The 24126-nt window shown below is 41.3% G+C and overlaps 1 protein-coding gene across 1 annotated transcript in view; it reads left to right on the top strand.

Moving 5' to 3' along the window:
- The window catches only part of nudcd1 (NudC domain containing 1), a 39834-nt gene that overhangs the window by 1224 nt on the left and 14484 nt on the right, over window positions 1–24126 (top strand). The window contains exons 2-8 of the mRNA XM_080734869.1: window positions 1184–1338; window positions 4653–4838; window positions 5712–5895; window positions 7624–7812; window positions 19658–19865; window positions 21056–21200; window positions 22511–22636. Coding sequence (XP_080590995.1) covers window positions 1184–1338; window positions 4653–4838; window positions 5712–5895; window positions 7624–7812; window positions 19658–19865; window positions 21056–21200; window positions 22511–22636 — 1193 coding nt within the window. The remainder of the gene's footprint in view (window positions 1–1183; window positions 1339–4652; window positions 4839–5711; window positions 5896–7623; window positions 7813–19657; window positions 19866–21055; window positions 21201–22510; window positions 22637–24126) is intronic.

The raw sequence follows: 24126 nt of genomic DNA, 5'->3' as shown, positions 1-24126 counted from the left end.
GAGTGTGAGTCAGTGGATTATGAGTCAGTGGGGAATGTATGTACACACGCACGCGTGCGCGCGCGCGCACACACACACACACACACACACACACACACACACACACACACACACACACACACACACACACACACAGAGGTGAGTTTAGCCAATAACTACACTCAACTGGATTTACCTCTGCTAAAAGTGCTGTGAAGTATTTTTGCATTATCTTATTTCTCCATAATTTTAATCTTGGACCGAAGAGAGAATGGCCTCTCCCCTTTGCAATTACTGATGGGCAGAATCACAAACAGCTTTATGCACAACATAAACATTTGGAAACATAAATTGCATCTTGTGGTTGATGGAAGGAAAATAACCCATTTCTTTACACCTACAAACATGTGGTATTACATTAAAGTTTAAGTGAAATTGTAAGCAATAGTGTTGATGGCAATGTCTCTATCTGAACTTTGTGTACTTCAACAAACTCAATATCCACTCTTTTCTGCAAAATTGTTGAAGGGTAGCACATATTGCATGGAGTCCTCACTCAGCCTATCCAAAGTCCTATACAGTAGTTAACCAAAGAATAAATACTTATGAGGTATCATCAAGGTTTATTTCTCGTGACATATTGAAAGTGAATGTTTTAGGTTATTCCTTCCGTTTTTCCAGTAGTAGATTCTGGAGGTCTGTTATTGCCTTCACAAAAAGCATAGTTTATTGAAGAGAACATGTTTCGGTCAGACTGACCTTCATCAGGGATCCCTCCCTACTCAAAGAAGGTCAGTTTGCCCGAAACAGTGTGTTCTCTTCAATAAACTCTGCTGTAAGTGAAGACAGGGTTGCAGATTTTTTCCTCTTCCTACTTTTTGTCTGTTCACTCCTATGCACCTGTCCTACAGTAAGTAGGTGTGTAAAAGGACTTCCTTTACAGAGGTTTGTTATTGACATGAATGAATAAGCCCTTTGACTATGCAACAAGAAATGCATAGTTAATAACAGCGACAGCGGCTTAGGAATAGGAACCCCCCAGCTCTTGGGCCCCTGGGCCTGGTAGGCCTGTTAAGTAATCCACCCTTGCATCAGAAGAACAATGATTATCACTCTCTTTGGTGTTTGATTTGAGCAGGAAAAAAGGAAAGTAATGTCTATTGTTTTGCACCACTTCATAATTCATTTTTCATCTTTGTTTTAGCTGTGGAAGAGATTAAACTGAAGGATAGCCAGTACACTTTGGACCATGTGCGTGCTTTTGGCATGTACAATTACCTGCACTTAGATCCCTGGTATGAAGACAGTGTCTTCTTTGTGGACTGCAAAGGACGAGTTCTGAATCTCACTGTAAATCTGGTAAGTTTACTGGATCTAAAAGCTTGCTGATCAGCTTGGTGACTTCTGACTTAATAGGTGTCTGTCTTGTACTGTGTGTCCAATATGTACAGCACTAGTTACAGTATATTATTGTCTTATGTCCCTGCACCAAAGTTACCAAGATAAAATCCTGTTTATGTAGTTGGTGAACTAAGTTATTGTTATTTTGATGCTGTCGTTTTAGTCAGTTCATTGCCATGCCTTATGCAACAGGATGACAAATATATGCTTTTACAGTAGGCTATATAGCAAGTATGGACAATTGCAGTGGCCATTGGCCTCTTCGAAAATCTAAAAGACATGTGGGCGATAATAGCTTGATTGATCCAAAGTCCTGCAATATAACAGGATCAAAAAAGGATGAGAAATGGATAACACATCTACACTTGACTTCTATTTTTTTTTATTCATTTGATCTTTAAGTCAACTTTAAGACTAGCACACTACAGTGTAACACAACTCCTGTACTCAATAGCCCAATTCTTAGTATTATAAGGATAAAATAAATAATATAAATACACATTTAACCATATTTATTTATTTAAGCAAAAAAAAAAAAAAAAGAACAATTGATGATATGTATTGATTTGTCTCTAATGTTTTTAATAATTCCTATTGATGACATCATTCTGTGCAAATAATTTCCAGCACAAATAAGTTTGAGCACAGGGCATTCATTGTGTGTAGAGTTGAATACAAATGAGTAAAAATTATAAAGAAATAACTAAGCTATTAGCAATAGTAGGGATGGTCCGATCAGGTTTTTTGGAACCGATCACCGAGCACCGATCACAAAAGTTTGATCACCCGATACCGATCAATCACCGATCCGATCAAGTTATTATTTATATATTATTTATATTTTCTAAATGTTAATGTTTTAACTTTAATTCATTCATTCACTCATTAATTCATTTATATATTTGCCTTATAGTTATTTACCATTATTACTATGTATTTATTATCATAGCAGTAACTAATTATTCCTTCAGCACTGTGGAAATCAATACCCCAAAATGGCCTCAAGTGGGCATCCAAGAACTGACAAGAGCTGATGGTTGAGTTCAGTCATATTAAAGACATGTTTATTAACAGACTGAAAAATAGAATAGCACTATAATACGGCTTTGATCGGATGCACCGATCCGATCGGATCGGTGAATTTACCTTTTGATCTAAACCACCGATTATCGCCGATCACACTTTGATCGGCCCGATCCGATCCATTGCCGATTGATCGGTAACATTAGCATAGTCTAAAACCTCACTGATTAGTATTTTGGGGCATCATTTCGTTTTTCAAATGACCAAGTTGCTCTGAATATCTGTTAGTATTAGTATAATGTCTCTTTAAAAGTTAAAAACAAAACCTTCCAATATAATATATAATAAACTACAGTATTATCAATCATAAAGGTGAAAATCTCATATATTATGTACTGTATTATGAAAGAAATACACTGGGTGAAATGTCTCTTTTCACACACCTACTATAGCCCACCAGTAGGTGGCAGCAGATACCTCAATAATGGCACACTGGGCATTATTTCTTCCTGCACATGGCACCCTTTTCTGCTCTGGGTGCAAGCAACCTTAGGCACGGGTGCCAACATTGACACAGGGGAGGTTGATCACTGGCACACTGGCAGAAGTGTGAGAGAGGGGTGTTTTATTTTAGAATAAAATAATGTTTTTAAACATGGTCAATTAAATGAAGTCAATTTACAGCATATTACATCCTGCACATAATTCTACTACGTTCATTAAAACTCTGAACTCTGACTGGGGAGGGAGTCGGGGAGATAAGTGGATTATTGCTCGAGTAATGGTTATGACAATGTTCTGCCAATCAAAATATGTCAGAATCAATGTTTGATGGCGGGTCATTAAATGTATGTTCACAATGCACACTGACTATCTAGAAAATAAAAACATGGCACTTAATTTCAAAAAGGTTGCAGACCCCTGGCTGGTGTAGAGGGAGAAATGGAGACAGTATCATTGCTTTAGCTTAGCACTGATTTTACTCTTGGGTTCAATTCTAAATATTTGTTTGTATCTGAAAATCTGAGAAGAAACTTGTACCAGCTTTCTGCAGTGACACACAAGGAGCAAAACCATGGCGATGAACAGCTTATTAGTGGAGAAGGCTTTTTATGTCTACGATACACAGACAGCATTGACCATAATTAAGGATAATGGCTAATGTCTTTTTCATTTTCTGGCAGAGCCAGCCTGAATGATGGTCATTGCAGACAGTATTATTGGCTTTCACTGGCATCATTATGACTCTTTATGGAAACGTGTTGTTAAAAGTCTAATTACAATGATCCCATGATAATTATCCTCACTGGGCAATTCTTTGTGTACGTGTGGAGGGAAGTGGTGGTTGGTTATTGTATACAGGACAATTCGTACTCGGGCTGAGGACATTAGCAGCATTGACACTTGAGAAAATGATCTGAAAGGTGCATAATACATTATATGCACTCATGATGCACAGTATCATGCACCATGGCAACGAAAGAGCAGCTGCTTGCCCCGTCCTTTTGAATCTGTGTTACTTGGTGTGGCGAGTAATTGATGCTCATGTAACACCATGTCTCTATTCCACAAGCAAGGAACTGAGAGTGCAGCTTAGAATCACAATCACGTGTTTCTCATGGTGAGAGAAAGGGGGCAGGGAAGGGCTATACAGTACCTGCCTTATTGATTAACTGATCCTCCAGCCTTTTGCGGTGGTCGAGTGAAATGAATTTTGTGTTTACATGACGTTTCTATGTCAAGTTGTGCACGTCAGAGTCAATGCTGGGAGGCTGTTCTTAAGGGATTACTGTGGTCAGTTCGATACAAAAAGCATTAACCTTTTCACTTTGTTTGTACTTCAAACACTACAGTCATTAAGCGCCACCATTTGATTGTTTGTAATACATGTCTGGAGTATGACACAGAATATGATTGGCCGGGTTGTCCTGAATGCCCACATGACACCTGCGTTGAGTATTATTGTCTGTTATGGGAACATCTTTTACCATGTTTGACAAGAATAAGGCCGCACAGCTCTCAGCCAAAAGGTTTTATTTAGTAGGAGCAACCGTCGTTTCGACTGTAACATTCTTCCTCATCTTTTACCATCACATATTAAAGGGATTTATGACCTATTTTAAATTATTGATTCCTACAATGTCAATCCATATTGTAGAGCAGTTTTGACAGAATGCACCATGCTTCTTCATGCACCATGCAGCTTAGCAGTTAGCCTCTTCCTGACTCATGTTGTTTTGTCAATCCAGGACACAGCTCTGGGGAAGCCCAGGGAGGTCTATCAGGTGACCCCTGATCCCAGCAAGAGTGAGGATCGCCTGGGGGCCTCTCTCAGTCTCACCTCGGCCACCTGGGCAGCCCTCTCCGACGGTACCGGCAGACTCTACCTCCTCCGCACCAGCAAGAGGGGAGAGAGTTCCCACTTAAAGTGGGAGGTAAGATGAAGTGGTTATTGAATAGTGATTAAAAAAGAACCCTCAGGTATCCGGATTGCGCAGGGTCAAAGTTCCTGCTCATCTCGCTTGTTCAGCAGGGAGAGTGAACGGGAGGGATGTAAATGCTTTATTCATAACAGGTATTAAAAAAATCAAACTCTTGGCACATACATACTTTTGCATCATTATTTTCATTTTCTTTCTTTATAATGTGAAAAGCTGTCAAAATGTTTAATATGATGGAAAAGGCATTTGCACCTGCATTTTCTTACTGTTAATGGCTAGTTTTGCAGACATTTAATAGGTCCTACCACTCTTAAGAAAAACAAATGAGGTGTGAAAATGTTAAGGAATAATAGTAATGTATATTAATGTACAAACAATTTTGTACATTACTGTTAGTATCTAAACTGATTTTCCAAACCAGTGAGAAAGGGAATATTTGTTCATGTTATCCTAGTAATATCCAAAATATCTGCTTTTGCTTAAAAAAGAATTTGCTTTCTGTACATGAAACACAACGCACATAGTTCAGTTCAAGTGAAGACCAACGGTTTAATGTCAGTGTAGCAGAGTGACTTACTGCCTCATCCTGATGGCCTCAAAAGTCTAATATCTCCCCCGGTCCATAGGGATGTACCTTTGTTCTAGTTCAAAGATGGATTGGAAAAGTTGAATTTGATTAATAATAATGTGATTAATAGTGGGTAGTGGGTAGTGTCCATCAGCATAATGCAATGTCCTGATGGATGTACGAGTGTGTTTAACCTCAACGAAAGGCTACACTATAAATAAAAACAAAATAAATGCAATTTCCTTCACTGAATACACTTGGCTATATCATCATCGCGTGCACCTCTGTGTTTATTTCAGCCAGTGTTCAATGAAGAAGTGGGGGAGCCCTTCACCATCCTCCACAGTGTGTCTCACGTGCAGGCTGGGGTCCACACCATGGAGGTCCTGGTGCTCCGCATCCAGAAAGACTCAGAGGAGACCAAGGGAAGTGGCTACTCCGTATCCCTGGAATGGATCACAGTCACCAACACAGCAGGACAAGGTGAGCAGTAGTAGCATCCAAAATTTATCAAAATGTATATTTAGAACCATTAAACCAACTTAATCTCGCTCATATAGCTTAATCGATCATTTATTTGTTTATTTATTTATAACGTATTAGCCTACCGGTATTCATTTCTTAAAATGTGAATGAATAGAGTACCAAAATCCTGAAGTCACTTTTCATCAGCGGCGGCTCCAGAGAATTGTGACTGGGGGGGCTATGGGGGAGCTGTCTTTTTTTAGAGCGGGGGCTAAATAATTTTGGCAACAAACAATAATGAATAGTACTAATATGACAAACGAGATTCTCTCGCTTAGAGTATGGATAACAGAACAGACCAGATCATTGGCAGTTTTCAGCTCCAAATCTGAGGACTGTAGGTGATTGAATAGGGTTTTTGTGAGTCTGAAGATGCTTTCCAGCATAAAAAGTACAGTTTTATAGTACTGTATGATTTACATAGAAGTCAGTCAATAGTCCCTCACATATTCATATATATTTAATTTATGTATTCCATAAATATTTTTAATTACAATTGGGTGTGTGGGGTGGGGGGCTTAGGGGGTACTAAGCCTTCACCAGGGGGGGCTAAAGCCCCCTCTAGCCCCCCCCTCCCCCCCTAGAGCTGCCAATGCTTTTCATTCAGTTCATCCCCTGGGTTGTGGAGGTTTTTCTCTATGGAGAATAACGTTGTGTCATCTCAAAATCGTCTCTTAAGAATTGTGGTCCAAAAATAAACAAACGGTCTGTGATATTATCAGGGAGGTGCCTCTACAGAGCAGTCACTCATATTTGATACAGTCTGTTTTGGGCGAAAATGAAACTAATTCAGCAGCAGTAACATAAGTGTTTTCTCGCTTTTTAATAATCGTTTTTAATAAACTCTTTTACTGTCAATGATGTGTATATTCATCCACAGCATCAGTTAAGAGTTAATTGTAATCAAGGCAAAAGTTTGAAATGTTCGTCATATGATTTGAAGTCATATCGCTCAGTCCTAGTCATTGCACGCACATTCCAGAATTTGGGCAATTGAGCGTTGTATGTAATAAGATTAGAAAGATATGCAATATATAATCAAGCTCGAATTGAGATCTTGTAAGTTTAGTCACAGTAAGTGGCTGGCTGATTAGGTTATACTGTGAAGTTAAATAGATAAAACTGGCAATTAATTGAGCTTAATTATTTTGTCCCACGTGAGATTCGCATGGAAGTGAACTAAATCTGGCTCCTAACATTTGCTGACTGACTGAAAGAGCCTGATTATTAGAGACAATGAGAAGAATACCCAATGTTTTGAGAGTCCTCATTGTGAAGGATTCATAGATAGTCTTTTGATATTTGCTAGCTGTAGGACCTTTTTGCTATTAGCTTTGTGTGTGGAGAAAGACTCAGTCCCCATATTATTTGTGCCCCATATTATTTGTGACAATTAGCCATACTGCGTATTATTCACTTTTATCCTGTTTTTCCAGTCAGCATTCTGATTTTTCAGTAAACAGAATTTAAATATTGTTATTATTAAGTTATTATTATATAAAATAAGTACATTTATACAGTATCAAACATGACATACCATATTCTCAATATACGCTCTGTTATTCATAATTAAACATTAACAGACAAATGATACAGGTGCAGTATAGCGTTTCAGAAATGAAACTTCCACTGTGAATTTATTTTCAGGGTAAATGTTTACCATTATCATTCCTATGCCACTTTAAGGTCAGGAGAAGAACTACAAGGTGATGAAGAGGAGGGTGTTAATGGGGAAGTCGGTACCTCATTATGCAGCGGTAGAGCCACAGGGGAAGGGGCTGATGTTGGCCTCAGAGAAACCTTTTGTCTTCACGCACGTGGACGGGCTGCCAATTGAGCTGCCTCCTGCAGAACCAATGGAGATGGACACAACAGGTGGGTCACCAGTTCAAGTCCCACAGTGTATCTATTCTATCCCAGGGTTATTCAAAATGAGCCCTGTGAGTCATTGGCACCAGCCAACTGCTAGTTCATCATTTTGATGAATAACCAATCACTTTTTGAAGGTTGTTCACTATAGATTACAGACATCCTGACATCACTCGCTCATCTCCTGGGTCACGGAAGTAATTTCTTTATGGAAAATAACATTGAGTCATCTTAGAATCGTTTCATAGGCCTATGATAATTGTGGTCCAAAAATAAATCAGTTGTCCTGGCAATATTGTCAGGGATGTGGCTCTATATTGTTTACAATAGTCAATCCCTCTTATTTGATGCAGTCTGTTTCTGACTGGTGAAAATTATTATTCATTTGGTGGCGGTAAGCTTAGTGTTTTCTTGCTGTCAGTTGATACTTCAAATCCATTATGAGTCAAACCGCCACGGTCATGTGTTTATTTATTATTTTTGGAACACAGTTCTTATATGTCACAATATTAAACACGTCTTTGGGAAAAAACATGACCCAGGTAGGATGCATACATGATGTCAGACTTCGGTACACTATTCCAAGAGTCTATTTGGCGGATAAGAAAGTGTCTAGTAAATTAAGTCAGATACTGTCACCCACAAGACAATTTGCCAGACATGGGAATTATTTTCCAACACACAGCCCTATACCTTGCGGTTCATTTCATGCTTGGGATCTGGCCTGTCAAAAAGTTTGATTGTTGCACTTGCCATATTTGTGTCATTGCGGTCTGAGAAAGTGTTGACACATGTTTACATAGCAAAAACACTGTATTTTTTGTCACCACTTATATGCTTCATCGTACGACCAATAGGGGAAATTTGCCATCACTTTTGAGCTTTTATGCTGTTTTCACTATCTTTGAAAAATGTGAAAATATAAACAAAAAAAAAAAACGCATTTCTTGATAAGTATCTGACATTTCACCTATAATGACATGCCCACAATATCGATCCCAGGTTGAAAGTGGTTATGTTAATTGTATTCATTATACAGTGGCTTCCGTTCTCAATCAAAGTTTGTCATCCTACCATCTCCTTTATGCCTGAGACTATGAAAAGAGAGTTCTAGAGACATTCACATTTGAAACTCGACAGAGAACGTGCCGAGTTGAAACAAACAAAATAACAAGCCTGATCTGGTTCCTGAGAACAGCGATGCTGTCAGTCTTTGTGAAAGAATAATCACAACACTATTTATTTTCTTTGCATTCCATTGACCCACGGCATTCCCGTTTTGGAATCACTTAGTGTGAAGTTGCTGTCACTTATTTTTCCCCCCCTATGGAACATGCAGTCCCTGTGCTCATTACCCTGAGAGGCAGGTTCAACCCACCAGCTGATACAGTGTGGACGGAGTGTAGTCATAGAAACCATGAACGAGGCTGTTATTCTGTAAATGAAATATCCGCAAATAGAATGTGTGCTTTCAGACTTTGCAATCTATGTCTGTGTACGTTATAGTATAAACACACACTGTAGGACATCCATTTCAATGTCTTGACTGATGATGTGTGTATGTAGCTGATGAACAGTATAACAACAAGGTTGTTTTCATAGGCGCTGTTCAGACGATGCCATTTTATATAAAAACGGCAAAATAAAATGTCAGATATACCATCCGTTTAGATGACAACAGCGATCTTGGGGGTTGAAAACACAACAAAGTGAAGTCCAGTACGTATGTAATGTACTATATCTACGTATGTTTGTACAACATGTGTATGTACTGTATTTATGTACTGTATTTATGTACCCTCAAAAGTAGACAAAAATGGTGCATTTATATAACACTTTATTCCATTCCATAGCACTTTACATAGATTGTGTTTCAACCATTCACACAAACATTCATACACCAATGGCGGAGGAAACCATGCAAACCTGCTCATCGAGAGCAATTAGAGATTCAGCATCTTGCTCACTAACTTCAACACTAACTCTGGAGGAGCCTGGGATTGAACTGGGAACCTTGCGGTTATAATAAAATTGTAAATAAAATATAATACAAAGACTAATAAATATATACTTTAAAAGAGAAAATGAGTTCTACAGTAGAAGGTTAAGACATTACACCATAATCCTATCAATAAATCGATATCAGTGACCAGTGAAGCCAAGTTTGCAGTGTACCCCCCTCATCCTCATCATTTGATTTGGTTCAGCAAACCAACAAAGTGGTCCCATACCTTCTTTAGTACAGCACGTCTGTAGTTTTGTTTCAGACATTGCATTGGTCCAGTTTCAACCTATTTCATGTTGCCAACACTATTATAACTGCCTGTTTTAAACAATGCTCTCATTACTCTGCGTTTGTTGGCAGAGAGGTCTGAATGTGAGATCACATGGTTTTGTAGATAAGAGTGTTGGCTAGAAGTGTGGCTCAGTGCAGCATGTACCATTTGGCTCTCTGTACATTGTAGGGCATTCACCGAATATTCGAATATCAAAGTCACTATTCGACATTGTTCATGAAGTCGAATATTCACTTTATTTATTTATTTTTATTTCCTCTTTAAAAAAAAAAAAAATATATATATATATATATATATATATATTTCTTCATGGTTTATAAAGCTTGGCTAGATAGGAAGTCATAAGAATGAGTTGTCAATGCCCCTGGTGGATGAATTTGTTAATGCTCTATACCAGGGGTTCTCAAACCTTTTTAGGCCATGACCCCCAAAATAAACATATTTGAACTGGGACCCCCACCCTGACAAGCACTTGGTTCTGCAGATAAATATTGTGAAAATAGCAGATCTACATTCTCACAACGCCTCACAATGTTCGCCTCTTGCTTACTTAATATTTGACAGTTTGGCCAGTCCTGTCGAATATTCGACTATTTCGAATACTTTGAGGTCGAATAATTCGAATACTAAAAATCACTATTCGTGAATGCCCTAGTACATTGTAGTCTTCAATCGCTCAGGTTAGATTAACCACAAGGTGAGACTGAGACTGTCATCTATCTATAAATGCGACAAATCTCTGTCTGTCTGTATGTAATCCGCGTATCTCGAGAACCGTTCGTCCCACCGGCTTCAGATTCGGCACGCGCGTTCCCCGCCGCGGCGCGGAGTGCCGTGCCCGGCCTCGACCCGACCCGACGCGCGTTTTTTCCGAACCTGCGCGAAACGTTCGGAATCACCATATGCGGAGCTGATTGTTGACATCAGGTGTTTCGGAGGAAAGCGCTGACTCATTGTGACATCACTTCATAAAAGGCTCTGACATCACGTATGCCACATGAGTCAATGGGCATAAATGGACACAGGCAAACAGATGGTCAAAACGGGTCCTATGACAACAGGTATAATGGGGTTTGCATTAAAGGGGGAACCAGCACTACCACATGAGTCAATGGGCATAAATGGACACAGGCAAACAGATGGTCAAAACGGGTCCTATGACAACAGGTATAATGGGGTTTGCATTAAAGGGGGAACCGGCACTGTGTCTGCAACACAGTCGGAGGCACAGACAGATACAGAGATCTCCATAATGGGCATAAAGGGACACAGACAAACAGATGGAGGAGGAGACATACATAAGACAAGCAACAAAGAGTGTGACTGGGAGGACATCGATGATGCAGATTTAAATGACTTTACAGCTTTTGCTGAAGAGAACAATCAGTAGTCGAGATCTGGGTTGGATGAGGTGCAGACGGAGGAGACAAACATAAGACAAGCTAAATCAACAGCACAAGACCGACAAAAAACAGGTTCTCCAAAAAAACTCAAGCTGAACTCTCCAGCTCCAAAAAAGAAAATAAAAGAGACAAAGACAAACATAAGACAAGCAAAAAAGCGTGGGACTGGGAGGATGACTTGAATGATGCAGATTTAAGCAGGCTGCATATTCTGCTTAAAGAAGAAACAAACAAAAAGCGATAGAGATCTCATATATGGGCTAAAAATGGATGCAGATAAACAGATATCTCCATATATGGGCATATACGGGCATAAAAGGGACACAGACAGACAGATACAGAGATCTCCATATATGGGCATAAAATGGACGCAGATAGACAGATATCTCCATATATGGGCATATATGGGCATAAAATGGACCCAGAACTGTATCTGTAGTAATCTCCATATATGGACATAAAATGGACGCCGACAGATAGACAGATACAGATATCTCCATATATGGGCATAAATGGACACAGGCAAACAGATGGTCAAAACGGGGCCTATGACAACAGGTATAATGGGGTTTGCATTAAAGGGCGGGGCATTCATTCCCTATTTACATCGTTCCCGAGTTGGCCAGGTCGCCGACTAGACAGCTTCTAGTATATTTAATTAGCTACCCTTTATGATCAAGGTGGGGCACATATGTAATCCATATTTAATACATAACCTTAAATGTATTAAGGATATCACAGACTTTGTAACTGTTACCGCTCATTTGGATTATTGCGACCGTCAGGGAGCAGTTTACTATGAAAACCTCCACCGGCCGTCCGTCCGTCGGTCACACGTCACACGTCACACCTTTGCCCTGCTCATATCTCTGCATCAGTATGACATCACACCACATGTGTACACAAACCTTTGTGTACGTTGCTGTGGCAACAGTCTGTTGTTGCTGGTCTGTTAGTGTACGTTAGCAACCACCTTAGCAACCATGGTTTTACCCTAGCAACCAACTGTTTACCCTAGCAACCAACTGTTTACCATAGCAACCATGTTTTTTTACCCTAGCAACCAACTGTTTACCATAGCAACCAGATACGCAGAGCAGGGATCTCCATATATGGGCATAAACAGGTGACATCACACTGATGTCAGATACTCAGAGCAGGGATTTCTCCATAATATATGGGCATAAAAGGGATTCTGTTAGGGATCTCCATATATGGGCATAAAAGGGATTCTGTTAGGGATCTCCATATATGGGCATACAAGGGATTCTGTTAGGGATCTCCATATATGGGCATAAAAGGGATTCTGTTAGGGATCTCCATATATGGGCATAAAAGGGATTCTGTTAGGGATCTCCATATATGGGCATAAAAGGGATTCTGTTAGGGATCTCCATATATGGGCATAAAAGGGATTCTGTTAGCTGTTAGTGATCTCCATATATGGGCATAAAAGGGATGCTGTTAGGGATCTCCATATATGGGCATAAAAGGGATTCTGTTAGGGATCTCCATATATGGGCATGAAAGGGATTCTGTTAGGGATCTCCATATATGGGCATAAAAGGGATTGTATCCCAGATGATGCCCTGTTAGGAGATCCACACTAACAGAATCCATATATGGTCGCTTATCTCCCGATTAGGGAGTCTTACTGGTATACTGTACACCAGGGGTCTTCAACGTTTTCAGGCCGGGGACCCCCAAACTGATGGGGAGATGGAGCAGGGACCCCCTACCACCTCGTAGGGTGGGGGGGTCGGGGCTACGACATATTTTTTATTTTAAACATGTACAAGTTACAGCGAGCAGGGTGGGCTGTACCACTACCATTTCTAAACATACTACTTATTAACTGAGAACAAATGTCAATAATATCAACAATATGTCAATTGCATAGTAATCATGTATTCAAGCTATTCAAAATGGATAGAATCATGATTTATTTTTTTACATAAATGTGAAAAATGGCAAAAAGAATTAAAAATAAAAAAATAAAACATTTTTTGAATTTTTTCTTTTTTCTTTTTTTTAATCAATAATTTCGCGGACCCCCTGCAGTACCTCCGCGGACCCCCTAGGGGTCACGGACCCCCTGTTGAAGACCCCTGCTGTACACCCATAATTAATATACGTACAGAACATTCTAACCTCAACTCCCAAATGCACTCTCTAGTATAGGCACACCTAGCTGAGTACTTCATTAGCATTTAACAAGAATAAATATTATGTAGGTTCATATTAATCATCCAGTGCCAAAACCGAACATGTTCGGTTTTTTAAAACGTATTACATTTTTTTGGGACCCCATCAAATCTAGTGAACATGATTTCAATCGCGATTTTGCATGTTCCACCCCCATACAACCCCATCTAACATACAGGGCAGCCATGTTTGTTTACATAACATGTAAAACATAATGGCGATTATCTCAAGAATGCCTGAACGGATTTCCAATCGGATTTTTTTGTTTGAAAGCTGTGAACAAACTGCACAAATCCACTCCAATGCAATCCAGGATTGCATTGGATTTTTTAGAGCTCATTCTTCTCTGTTTTTTTCCCATGCATGAGGTGTGCAAGGTTTAATCATGGCTAAGTTCACGAAAATAAGGCTTCTAAAATGCTTGGTAGCCAATAGCTAACTTCAAGCTAACTTCATCCTCTTCCTGTACATGCACAAAGGAAAGTGTTCAGGCAAGTCATGGCTGCATGGGCTTCTGCATATACCAGCATATCTCTATGGGATTTTCTATGGCACCTGGGGCGCCCTCTAGTGGTGAACGGGTGGCACTAAAAGAGTTAAAAAAGTTAAACATTAGAAACAAATTAACATAAATTAATAGATAATGCTTCACAGTAGAAGGAGGACATAAAGATTTTTTTTCTCGAGGAGCAGTCACAGCACATCTATCTAGAACACCGGATGTATTTGCGCCTCTACCCTGAATTTCACAATAATTGGCCTCGGCGGTATTGCGGTATTGCCTCAAATATAGATTGCATCTGTGCGCTCTTCTTGTTATTAATCTAAATGACACACACACTCTCACACGCTAACCTTTCCTACAACATCCATGTTAAAACGTTACAGTTTTTGTATGATATCATCAATAGCTGACTGACTGAGAACACAATGGCACTATTTGGAAATGCTTTTCTGATGACAGAAAAAAACATTTATGGGGAAAGGTAATTCGTAAAAAGTACAATGGTGCAGACATCCCAGCGCATTGTGGGAGGTGAGCTTCCCTCCCTCCAGGATTTACAGTAGCCTATAAGAGAAGCGATGCATTGTCAAAGCTCTGTGTATCATTAAGGACAGTTGCCACTCCAGCTACAATCTGTTCACATCGCTACTGCAACCACATCAGTGCCAATCAACTCCCAGATCGACATTCTAACTAGGGGGCTCCCTGCCGATCGACTTTTATATAAAAAGCAATTTTTTAGCAATTTTTTGGATATTCTTTGCGGAGGAAGGGGTCGTTCCTACCTTCTGCCATTGTAAGGAGCGAATGTGAAAACTAAGGATGAGATCATGACATCACCGAAAGTTCAGGCCTTCTCTATGTTAAACTGGCCTATGCTAGCCGTTAGCCTCAATAAAACTACAATCCATAACGCAGCTTCAGTACGTCGGATTTTGATCCGGTTTGAAGTGTCTGTGGCGTGTATGCATGTCCCAGGCGATAGGCGATAGGTTAATTACACCATCAAGCGCACATGTGGCGCTCAGGGTCCCACGCTGTTCCACGCTAGCATTAGCTCCCGGCCCCATGTAAACCGGATGGAGCAGGCTAATAGGCTATGTTATCATGAGGCCTATAGCAAACCCTGGAGTGCTTATCGTTGGTGCTCTCTAGTGGTATATTAAATCCAGTACAGCCTCCAGCCATTTAAAGCCTCGTTGGATGCTGTACTGTAGAACTGAAACATTTATAATATTCCTGGCAGTATTAGCGCACAGCCATATTTTGGGTTCGCAGGGAATGAGTTTTAAGGAGCTCTACCGCAGTATCAAGTGCCTGAACACTCGATTACTGAAAAGTTTCCTCCTGCTGCTACCTATTAACCCTGCCTCATGGAGGCAAGTTTATGTACACATCTGCATTTGATGGTAATGTTCTAAACATTGTGTATATATAACTATATATACCTGCTACTACATCTGGACTTCTTTACACCTGTAAACCTGTGATCTGACAATAAATTCATAATTCTGATTCTAAAAATATAATTGGGACTCAAACATGCAAGATTTCAATCAAAATGTTCTTTCTCATCAGTGAGAATGCCAAGTCAGCCAGTCAAGTCATTCTATGATCAGATACACTGTAGGCCAAAAGATAGATGCATCATCTGACCAGTGGCGGCCCCAAGGGTGTGCTAGCGGGGCGATTGCCCAGGGCGGCACTTTGCGGGGGCGCCAGAAGAAGAAAAAGAAAAAAAAAAGTAGAGTGAACGCCGTGCAAAACAGCTCAACCGTCCACTCGCTTGTCTGTTTAAATCAGACCGAATACAACAACACCACCTGGTGGTATGATAGAGGCTGGCAGCTCCAAGCAATACACTCCGCCCCCCCCCCCTCCCCTCCTTGTGATGTCATATCCACGCGCCAGTATTGAAATATTGAAAACAACAACAGCATGGAGTTCCTCACATCTGTGGACATGACTAGATATTATAATATAGTTGCTTGCCCTGAAACATCACATGGAGAGGATTATTTTGTTCTTGAAAACATAGACCTCAGGCTCTATATCAGCCAGGATATAGGAACTCTTGTCTCACTGTGCGTGACTGTGAAACAACCATTTTTCCTGACCAGCACAAAGGTAAGGCAGTCAGATCATAAACCCTATTATATTAAGCCCAAAATGGTTCTGCCGCCGTGTAGAACCGAACCGATTTTAACTTAAAAAAATGCATAATTTGCCCGCAAATATCCGATTTTTCCGGCCGCGCTTTGCGCGGCCATAGGGCGGCGCTATACTACCTGGCACAGGGCGCAATATACGTACGAACCGCTACTGCATCTGACTGCCAATGTCAGTTTTGAATGTGAATGTGTGCTCTGTGTGCGCGCACAACTGTGCTGACTTCCTTCCTTCCTTCCTTTCTTCCCTTAGAAGAAGTCAAATGCCAACGCCTCGCTTAATTTGGTCCTTTAAAGTCTGCTCTTAAATTGGTCTTTTAAAACCTGTTCCACAATCACAGCATGTCATCCTGTGTGTTCTTGTAATTCATCACACCCCATACCGCTGCCCTGGCTATTACCTCCTTAATAAATGACACATACATTTGTTATTTTGTCTGGCTCCATTGGCATGTTATTCCCAAAAGACTAGCTGAAGAAGGAATGAAACGGCGTGCACAGTGTGTTATTGCTGGCTCCTAGGGTTGATATGTTGGCCATTTCTTGACATGAGTAAAATGTTCTTTTCATTATTAAAGTTGAAATAAATATACTTAAAGCTATACTGTGTAAGTTGCTCAACTAGTGGTCTGTAGCAGTATAGCAAACCGCGGTCGCGTCTGCTTTTTTCGGCCGTTTTTCGTCGCGGACCAGGCCTTCAGACCACCGCGTCCGCCTCGCCTCACAGAGACGCATCTATAGAGGGGTCTCGTGTCCCTCTACGAGCAGCGGTTGGGGAGTTACATGCTAGACTTCTAGACCAGTGTAAACAAAGCTGTGTTGAAGCAAGCTATTTCCTGAAAAGACGCAAGATGCACTGTAATTGGCCGGTAGTGTATCATGTGTGTATGATCTGCGATGTGATTGGCCAACGTATACACAACGTATACAGATGATGCAGATTACGTCATTTTGCCGCGAAATTCTACCCCCCTCACGGCTCATAGAAAACATAGAAAGAGAAGGCTTCAGAAGCTGAAAATAACGGAGTGGGTGTTCTAAAACTTTAACGATTTAACAGTTAGGACAATTTTAAGATTTGTTTTATAAAAAAAGTTACATGGTATAACTTTAAGTTTTTGTATATATCCAAAAGTTTTGTTTATTTCTATTTATTTGTTTGCTTATAAGTTACATTTCTCAAATAGAAAGATTTTTTTGTAATTGATCAGAAAATTTATGTTAGTTGACAAAACATCAGTCAAAACATCGGTAATCAGTGGTCTAGGAAAATCTGATTAGTATCAGGCAGCAGCCGTTCGCAACTGGTAAAAAAAACTAACCTAGCCCAACCCTACCCTCCCCTGCCCCTTCTTTGTATATACTGTTTGTTTAGACTTACTGTTTTCTTTTTGCTTTTCTTTACATATCTACTGCATAGTACTGTGTTCTATTTGTCTGTCATTCAATGTTATATGAGATACTTCAATGGTTTCCAGTGGAAATAAGCTTAGTCTTTTCATGGATCTCCTTTTAGTAGACCTTGTACCAGTGAACTGTACCGTCATGAAACTGTACCTTTTCCTATGCAAACTTCTAATAAAGTCTTCAATCAATCAATCAATCGGGCCATCACCTGGGCCCTATAGTAGTCATAATCTAGGTCCTCACTCAGGTAATGAACTCTGACTCGCTTTTGTGAAAAAATCAAAATAGACTGAAAGTCTTTGTATGAAGGATTCTGTTATTAAAATTGTCTGTTGGGTGTAAATTGGCAAATGGCTATGACGTTGCATGCAGCGTCTGCACATGTGCATGTGCTAGGGCATTCACGAATAGTGATTTTTAGTATTCGAATTATTTGACCTCAAAGTATTCGAATAGTCGAATATTCGACACGCCTTGCGTTGCGAAGCGTTGTGAGCATGTAGATCTGCTATTTTCACAATATTTATCTGCAGAACCGAGTCACATTAATTATACCAGTAAGACTCCCTAATCAGGAGATAAGCGACCGTAGGTCTCGCTAGAAGAGGGCCATGTGAGAAATGAGGGGTGGGGTCTCCGCGTTGCCTTGGCGGACGAATAGGTACCGGCCCCGGCTCTCCCGGACGCTCCTAGGCCAAGTTAGGGCATTTTATCTGAGCTGCAGTGGAGGGGGTCCTCCACTGGGGGCGCCACCACTTTTGCATCCGTTCTGGAGCACCAGGAGTGGGTGGTCCCTGGGAATTCCCTGTGAGCAGCCCCGTGGGGGTGGTCATTTGGTCATTTTTGCACATTTGGTATTTTTTTTTACACCTGGGGGTCCCCCAGGGACCTGGGGGTCCCTGGAACTCCGGGGGTCCTTGGAGGTTGTAGTTTGGCAGGCAAGGAGTTTGTGTGGAAATTTTGGCATGGATCGGGCCAACGGTGGCCGAGATATGAGTAGGGGGAAAGTGTGACGTGTATGTGGTGATTGTTTTTACACCTGGGGGTCCCCCAGGGACCTGGGGGTCCCCCTGGAACTCCGGGGGTCCTTGGAGGTTGTAGTTTGGCAGGCAAGGAGTTTGTGTGGAAATTTTGGCATGGATCGGGGCAACGGTTGTGGAGATATGAGCAGGGCAAAAGTGTGACTCACTGACAGACAGCCCGTGGAGCTTTTGATAGTAAATGCGACCTATGGTCGCAACTACAATTCCAAGTGCTTCTCAGGGTGGAGGTCCCCAGTGGTCCCCAGGGTCACAGCCTAAAAAGGTTTGAGAACCCCTGGTATAGAGCATTAACAGATTCATCCACCAGGGGCATTGACAACTCATTCTTATGACTTCCTATCTAGCCAAGCTTTATAAACTATATATTTTTTAAAGAGAAAACTAAAAATACAATATAAATACGCGAATATTCAACTTCAGTGAACAACATCGAATAGTGACTTTGATATTTGAATATGCGAATATTCAAATTTTTTATGAATGCCCTAGCATGTGCTTGGGAATATATTTGATGGGTAATGAGAGTTAAATAATCAATGCTACTTCCGGCACTGAAATACGCTGAAGAGGCAAATCGTTCCTCAACAGTTGAATTTGGGTTGATAAGCTTAACTGTGAGCCTTGGAAACTAAATTAAATTATGATAATTCATTCTCCAATATTCTCACATCCACCATGTTTCTTTATTATTCATTCGCGTATCGTATTGCATGTTTTATGTATGACCCTGCAACGGATGGTGAGCTATAAAACAAGACTGTCATTAACGTTATTGCCATGCATGCCCCCCCCCCCCCCCCCCCCTTTCACCGTTCCCATTCAGATCCCATTTATTTCTGGCAGCAGACGGCGGAGGATGTCACAGTGTCTGTACGCATGCCACAGGGCATCACCAAAGACCAGGTGCAGTTCAAGCTGACCGCAGAGAGACTGAAAGTGGGAGTGCAGGGATATCCCCCCTTGCTAGAGGGCCAGCTTCACGCACCTGTGGACATGGAGGCCAGCACTTGGATTATCAAAGACGATAAAAGGTTGGCCACCTCTCCCTCCCTCCCCTATTGGGTGCTGTTGTTCTGCCGCTTCTGTTGTGCTATTCAGCACCCTGAGAAGATGAGGTGGTACTGTCACGCCACTTGATCGCCAAACATACACGTTGCCTCTCCCGGATAGTGGTGGGGTTTAGGAAATGTTTAGAAAGCCTTGTATGGGAAACTGTATGGGAACCCACTATGGAGCAATCCGGAGAAACAAAAAATATGTTTCTTTTCATTCTGTTTGGTAGTAAACCATAGACAGGATGATTTGTTTGTGGATATGTTTTTCTGTATAATCCGTAAATGTGATTCCAAGTGATACAGAATTTTCTAAGCAGCAAGGTGAGACAATATGTGGCCCTTCAATCCATACCTCATTCATATAATAATTAATTTACTGTGTCTTTATATTTATTCATGCCCACGTAGAAAGCACTCTCATCTCCCATGATGTCCAGTCCTCAATGTCGTGCTTCTGCTCCGACAATTCTCCTTTTGTTCCTTAATATAAAAACATGTTGCATAACATGTTTTCACACGTTTCGTTGGTGCGTTTCTAAGAAAACTTGTCCTGGCAAAAAGCTCTTGCCAAACACGTGTTTGTGATTCTGTACGTCAGTATTTGAATAGAGTTGGGCCTAATTTATATTTTGTCGCACAATGGTGTCACTCACTGAAAATAACTTGAAAATCTGTTTTCAGTGAGCGACAGTTTTAAATTAGTCTTACAGTCTAGTAAAAAAAATTCAGTACTTTTACTTCTACTCCACTAGATCTCAGAGACTTGTAGATCAGCTATTTACTAAAAAAAAACTATTCATTTGAAAACTTGAAATGGGACATTCTGTATAATGAGTACTTTTACTTTTGTTATTTTTATGCTAATACTTTTGTACCTTTACTCAAGTGAATATAGAATTTCACACTTTTACTTGGAACAGAGTTCTTCTGCATTGCAGTATTGATAACTTTTACTTAAGTAAGAAATGTGAGTACTACCTTTTTTTCCACCACTGTGTGTGTGTGTGTGTGTGCGTGTGTGCGTGTGTGCGTGTGTGCGTGTGTGCGTGCGTGCGTGTGTGCGTGCGTGCGTGCGGTATGCGTATCTATCCTTCTTTCTGCCTCTTCTCTGCCTGATGCGTAGTTTGCGTACGTGTATGCGACTTACCGTCTCTCATTTCCTCCAGCCTGGAGGTGACTCTCCAGAAGCGTGATGAAGGGCCCATGTGGACAGAGCTGGTGTTGGGTGACAGGAGAGGAGAGTACCTGGTGAGCGAGGAACAGGCGGCCCTCATCCACGAGAGGCTGACTTACCTCACCACGGAAGACCTGGTGAGATTTCATATTTTCTTTTTTGGAAAGGCTGCTGGCCTAGCGGTCCAGGCACATACCACATACTGACAGTGTGTCCTGTGTTCGAGTCCCGATCCTGACTGCCTTTGCTGCTGGTCACTCCCCATTTCTCTCCCCATTTCCTGTCAGTCTACTACTGTCCTATCAATAAAGGCATAAAAGCAAAAAAAATGTAGTTAGTAAGTCCCTTATCCCTCCAGGCTTCAAACCTTCTATCTATCCTATTTGGAGCAAAGTCACTATCAAAAGCACACCATCTAAAGAGTCTATAAGCATTTTGCTGATTCCACATGACCTCACAACCCTTTGGGTTCTCTATCCTTTACAGTCTGAGCACCAAGCCCTTATCGCCTATTACAGCCTGAAGGGGGAAATCCGAAATAAGACCAGATTCCAATTCCTTCCATCTAGCCTTATACTCGCCATTACTCCAATATAATAGAGGAGTTATCTGTGCAGCTTAAGGTTTTTTAAACAGGGAAGAGCCATTAAAATTTAAATAGAGCTGCAAGATTAGCACGTAATTGCTCTTTTAACAGGTGTCCCCCGACCAACCAGCAAGGGGGGGTTTTACAGTGTAGTGCAGAATGATGACGTGTGGCACAGTTCACAAGTCAATGTGAGAGTGACATCACTGTTAGGTCTGTGTCTATAATACAGTACATACTGTACACACCCTGCTAGTTGATCCACCAGGCCTCATATACTAGAGCTAGTATACCTACCTAAGGGAGCATTTATCTTCTGTATACGTGGCTCAAGAAAAGATTGCCCGAAGAAGGATTGACGTTGACGACTTCCTTCTTGCTTTCATAACATTTGGCTCTGCCACTTATACCTACCTCATGTCATCTGTTATGCAATTGTAGTTACAGGCCAAGCAATTTGATTTGTCAAAGATATGTTCCAACTAATCTTTAACCACTTTTAAACCTGGCATACCTATTAATTTTGGCTGTGTCATTATAGTGGAACATTTTCAAACAATCAAAATAGCAGAAATAAAAGCCGAAACATGTTGCAATGTGATGCTTCCACAGTCTCCAGCTTTCACCTCCTCTGTTGCTCAGAGCCTACCTCCTCCATCACATTCCAATCTCCACAGTTCCTCACCAGTCACAAACAAACCTGAGCTCCTGGACCAGCTGGACCAGCCACTGATTCATCTCACCTCTGTTCTTAATCAGTATAATAATCTCTTAGTGCTGAAAGAAGCCAAATCAAGACTCCTCTCCTCTCCTCTCCTCTCCTCTCCTCTCCTCTCCTCTCCTCTCCTCTCCTCTATCCAGAATAGTAACCCTGACAGAGAGAAGCCCCCCTGTAACTCTCAGGAGCTGGAGGACTGTGACGGCTTCCCAGAGGATGGCTCCAGCCTGGCTTACTTTGACGGAGAATCGCTCAAGGCCACTCAGGTGGTGAGTAAAAGATACCTCGTACAGCACCGTGCATCCATCACCATCCATTGACCAAGACCCTCCTTGCAGACAGCCTTGTAAAGTTCTGCCTCTCCCTTCATTGACATGCCACAGTTAACGAGACAAGCGTCCTTGGGTTTTTGAAAGGTGCTATATGAATTCAAGTTATTATTTATGGCCCAGCTTGTGCAAACGCGGACACATGTTTCTCTGATCATGGAGACTGAGAGGTTTTTCTAATTGAGAATGAATTAATAAGAATTTAGTAGTAACAGTATATACACTTATTTGCATATTTACAATATATATACACCAGTAAGACTCCCTAATCTGGAGATAATTAACCGTCAGGTCCAAAAATGTGTTTAGCAAAAGTCAGCCTGATGGTGGCGCTAAATGGGACAGATCCATGTTGATGACCTGACTCTAGATATACTGTGCGCCACTTTGCGTGATTTTAGGGCAAAATGTGTAGGAGCAGTGTCATGGTGGCGCTAGAAGAGGGGCATGTGAGAATTGAGGGGTGGAGGTTGTGGTTTGGCAGTCAAAGAGTGTGTGTGCAAAGTTTGGCATGGATAGGGACAAAGTGTGACGTGACGGACAGGCTGACTGACTGACAGACAGACTGACTGACAGCCGGTGGAGGTTTTGATAGTAACTGCGACCGTCAGTATAAATTAGCTTTCAGAGTACGTTTTTTGTGTTACTCAAGCTCAGTAGAGTCTGAGAGGATGTTTATTAGAAATATATCTATCCGACTTTCAACCTGCCATCCCTATTTTGTCATATTTTGAAAATGGTCAAAAATAGAAATGATAGCAGATCTACAAATTCACAACTTATTACAAGTATAAAGGGCTTAAGTGGTTAATACCACAGACAGATTGTCTCAGAGTGAGTCAGTGAGTGGGGGGGTGAACTGGGTGTGAAATGTACTCCTGTAAGTCCAGATTCTCATTTTTCCTTTCCTTTTGAAATTCTGTGTCTTGTTACTCACGCAGCACAGCTGACTCACGTCACCTCACTCTGCGTTTGACAGGAGAGGGAAACAGATTTGTGGACCGGCTGCCAGAGATAATGCTACCACGCCATCTCATAAAATGCCTGTCGAGAGGGGGTTGATATTTGTCATTGTTTTTGCTGAAATATTAGATATCTCTCCTTACGAAAGAAACAATCCGTTGAGGTGTCAATATGTATTACACAATGCTTTGGCTCTGGGGCTTCCAAGGTGGTTGCCCGGGTCAAGTTCCTGACCAGCGCCGTGGAGACTGGGGTTTGATTCCTCCATGGTGCCTCCAGCCTGTCTGGGTGATGAACACTATCGGTCGTGTTAAGAGGGGTGGGAAGCAGGCAGGGGAGGGTGTTCTCTGTCGATGCACTAGCGACTCCTGCAGGTTGGTCGGGGCACCTTTTCAGAAGGTGGCAGAAAACTGGGAGGGATTAGCATGTTCCCTACACATGTGTTACACCCTCCCGGTGAAACTCCA

The sequence above is a fragment of the Nannobrachium achirus genome, assembly GCF_963921795.1.
Source record: "Nannobrachium achirus genome assembly, chromosome: 10".
Classification (NCBI taxonomy): Eukaryota; Metazoa; Chordata; class Actinopteri; order Myctophiformes; family Myctophidae; genus Nannobrachium; species Nannobrachium achirus.
This window is presented reverse-complemented; position numbering and strand designations above follow the sequence as displayed.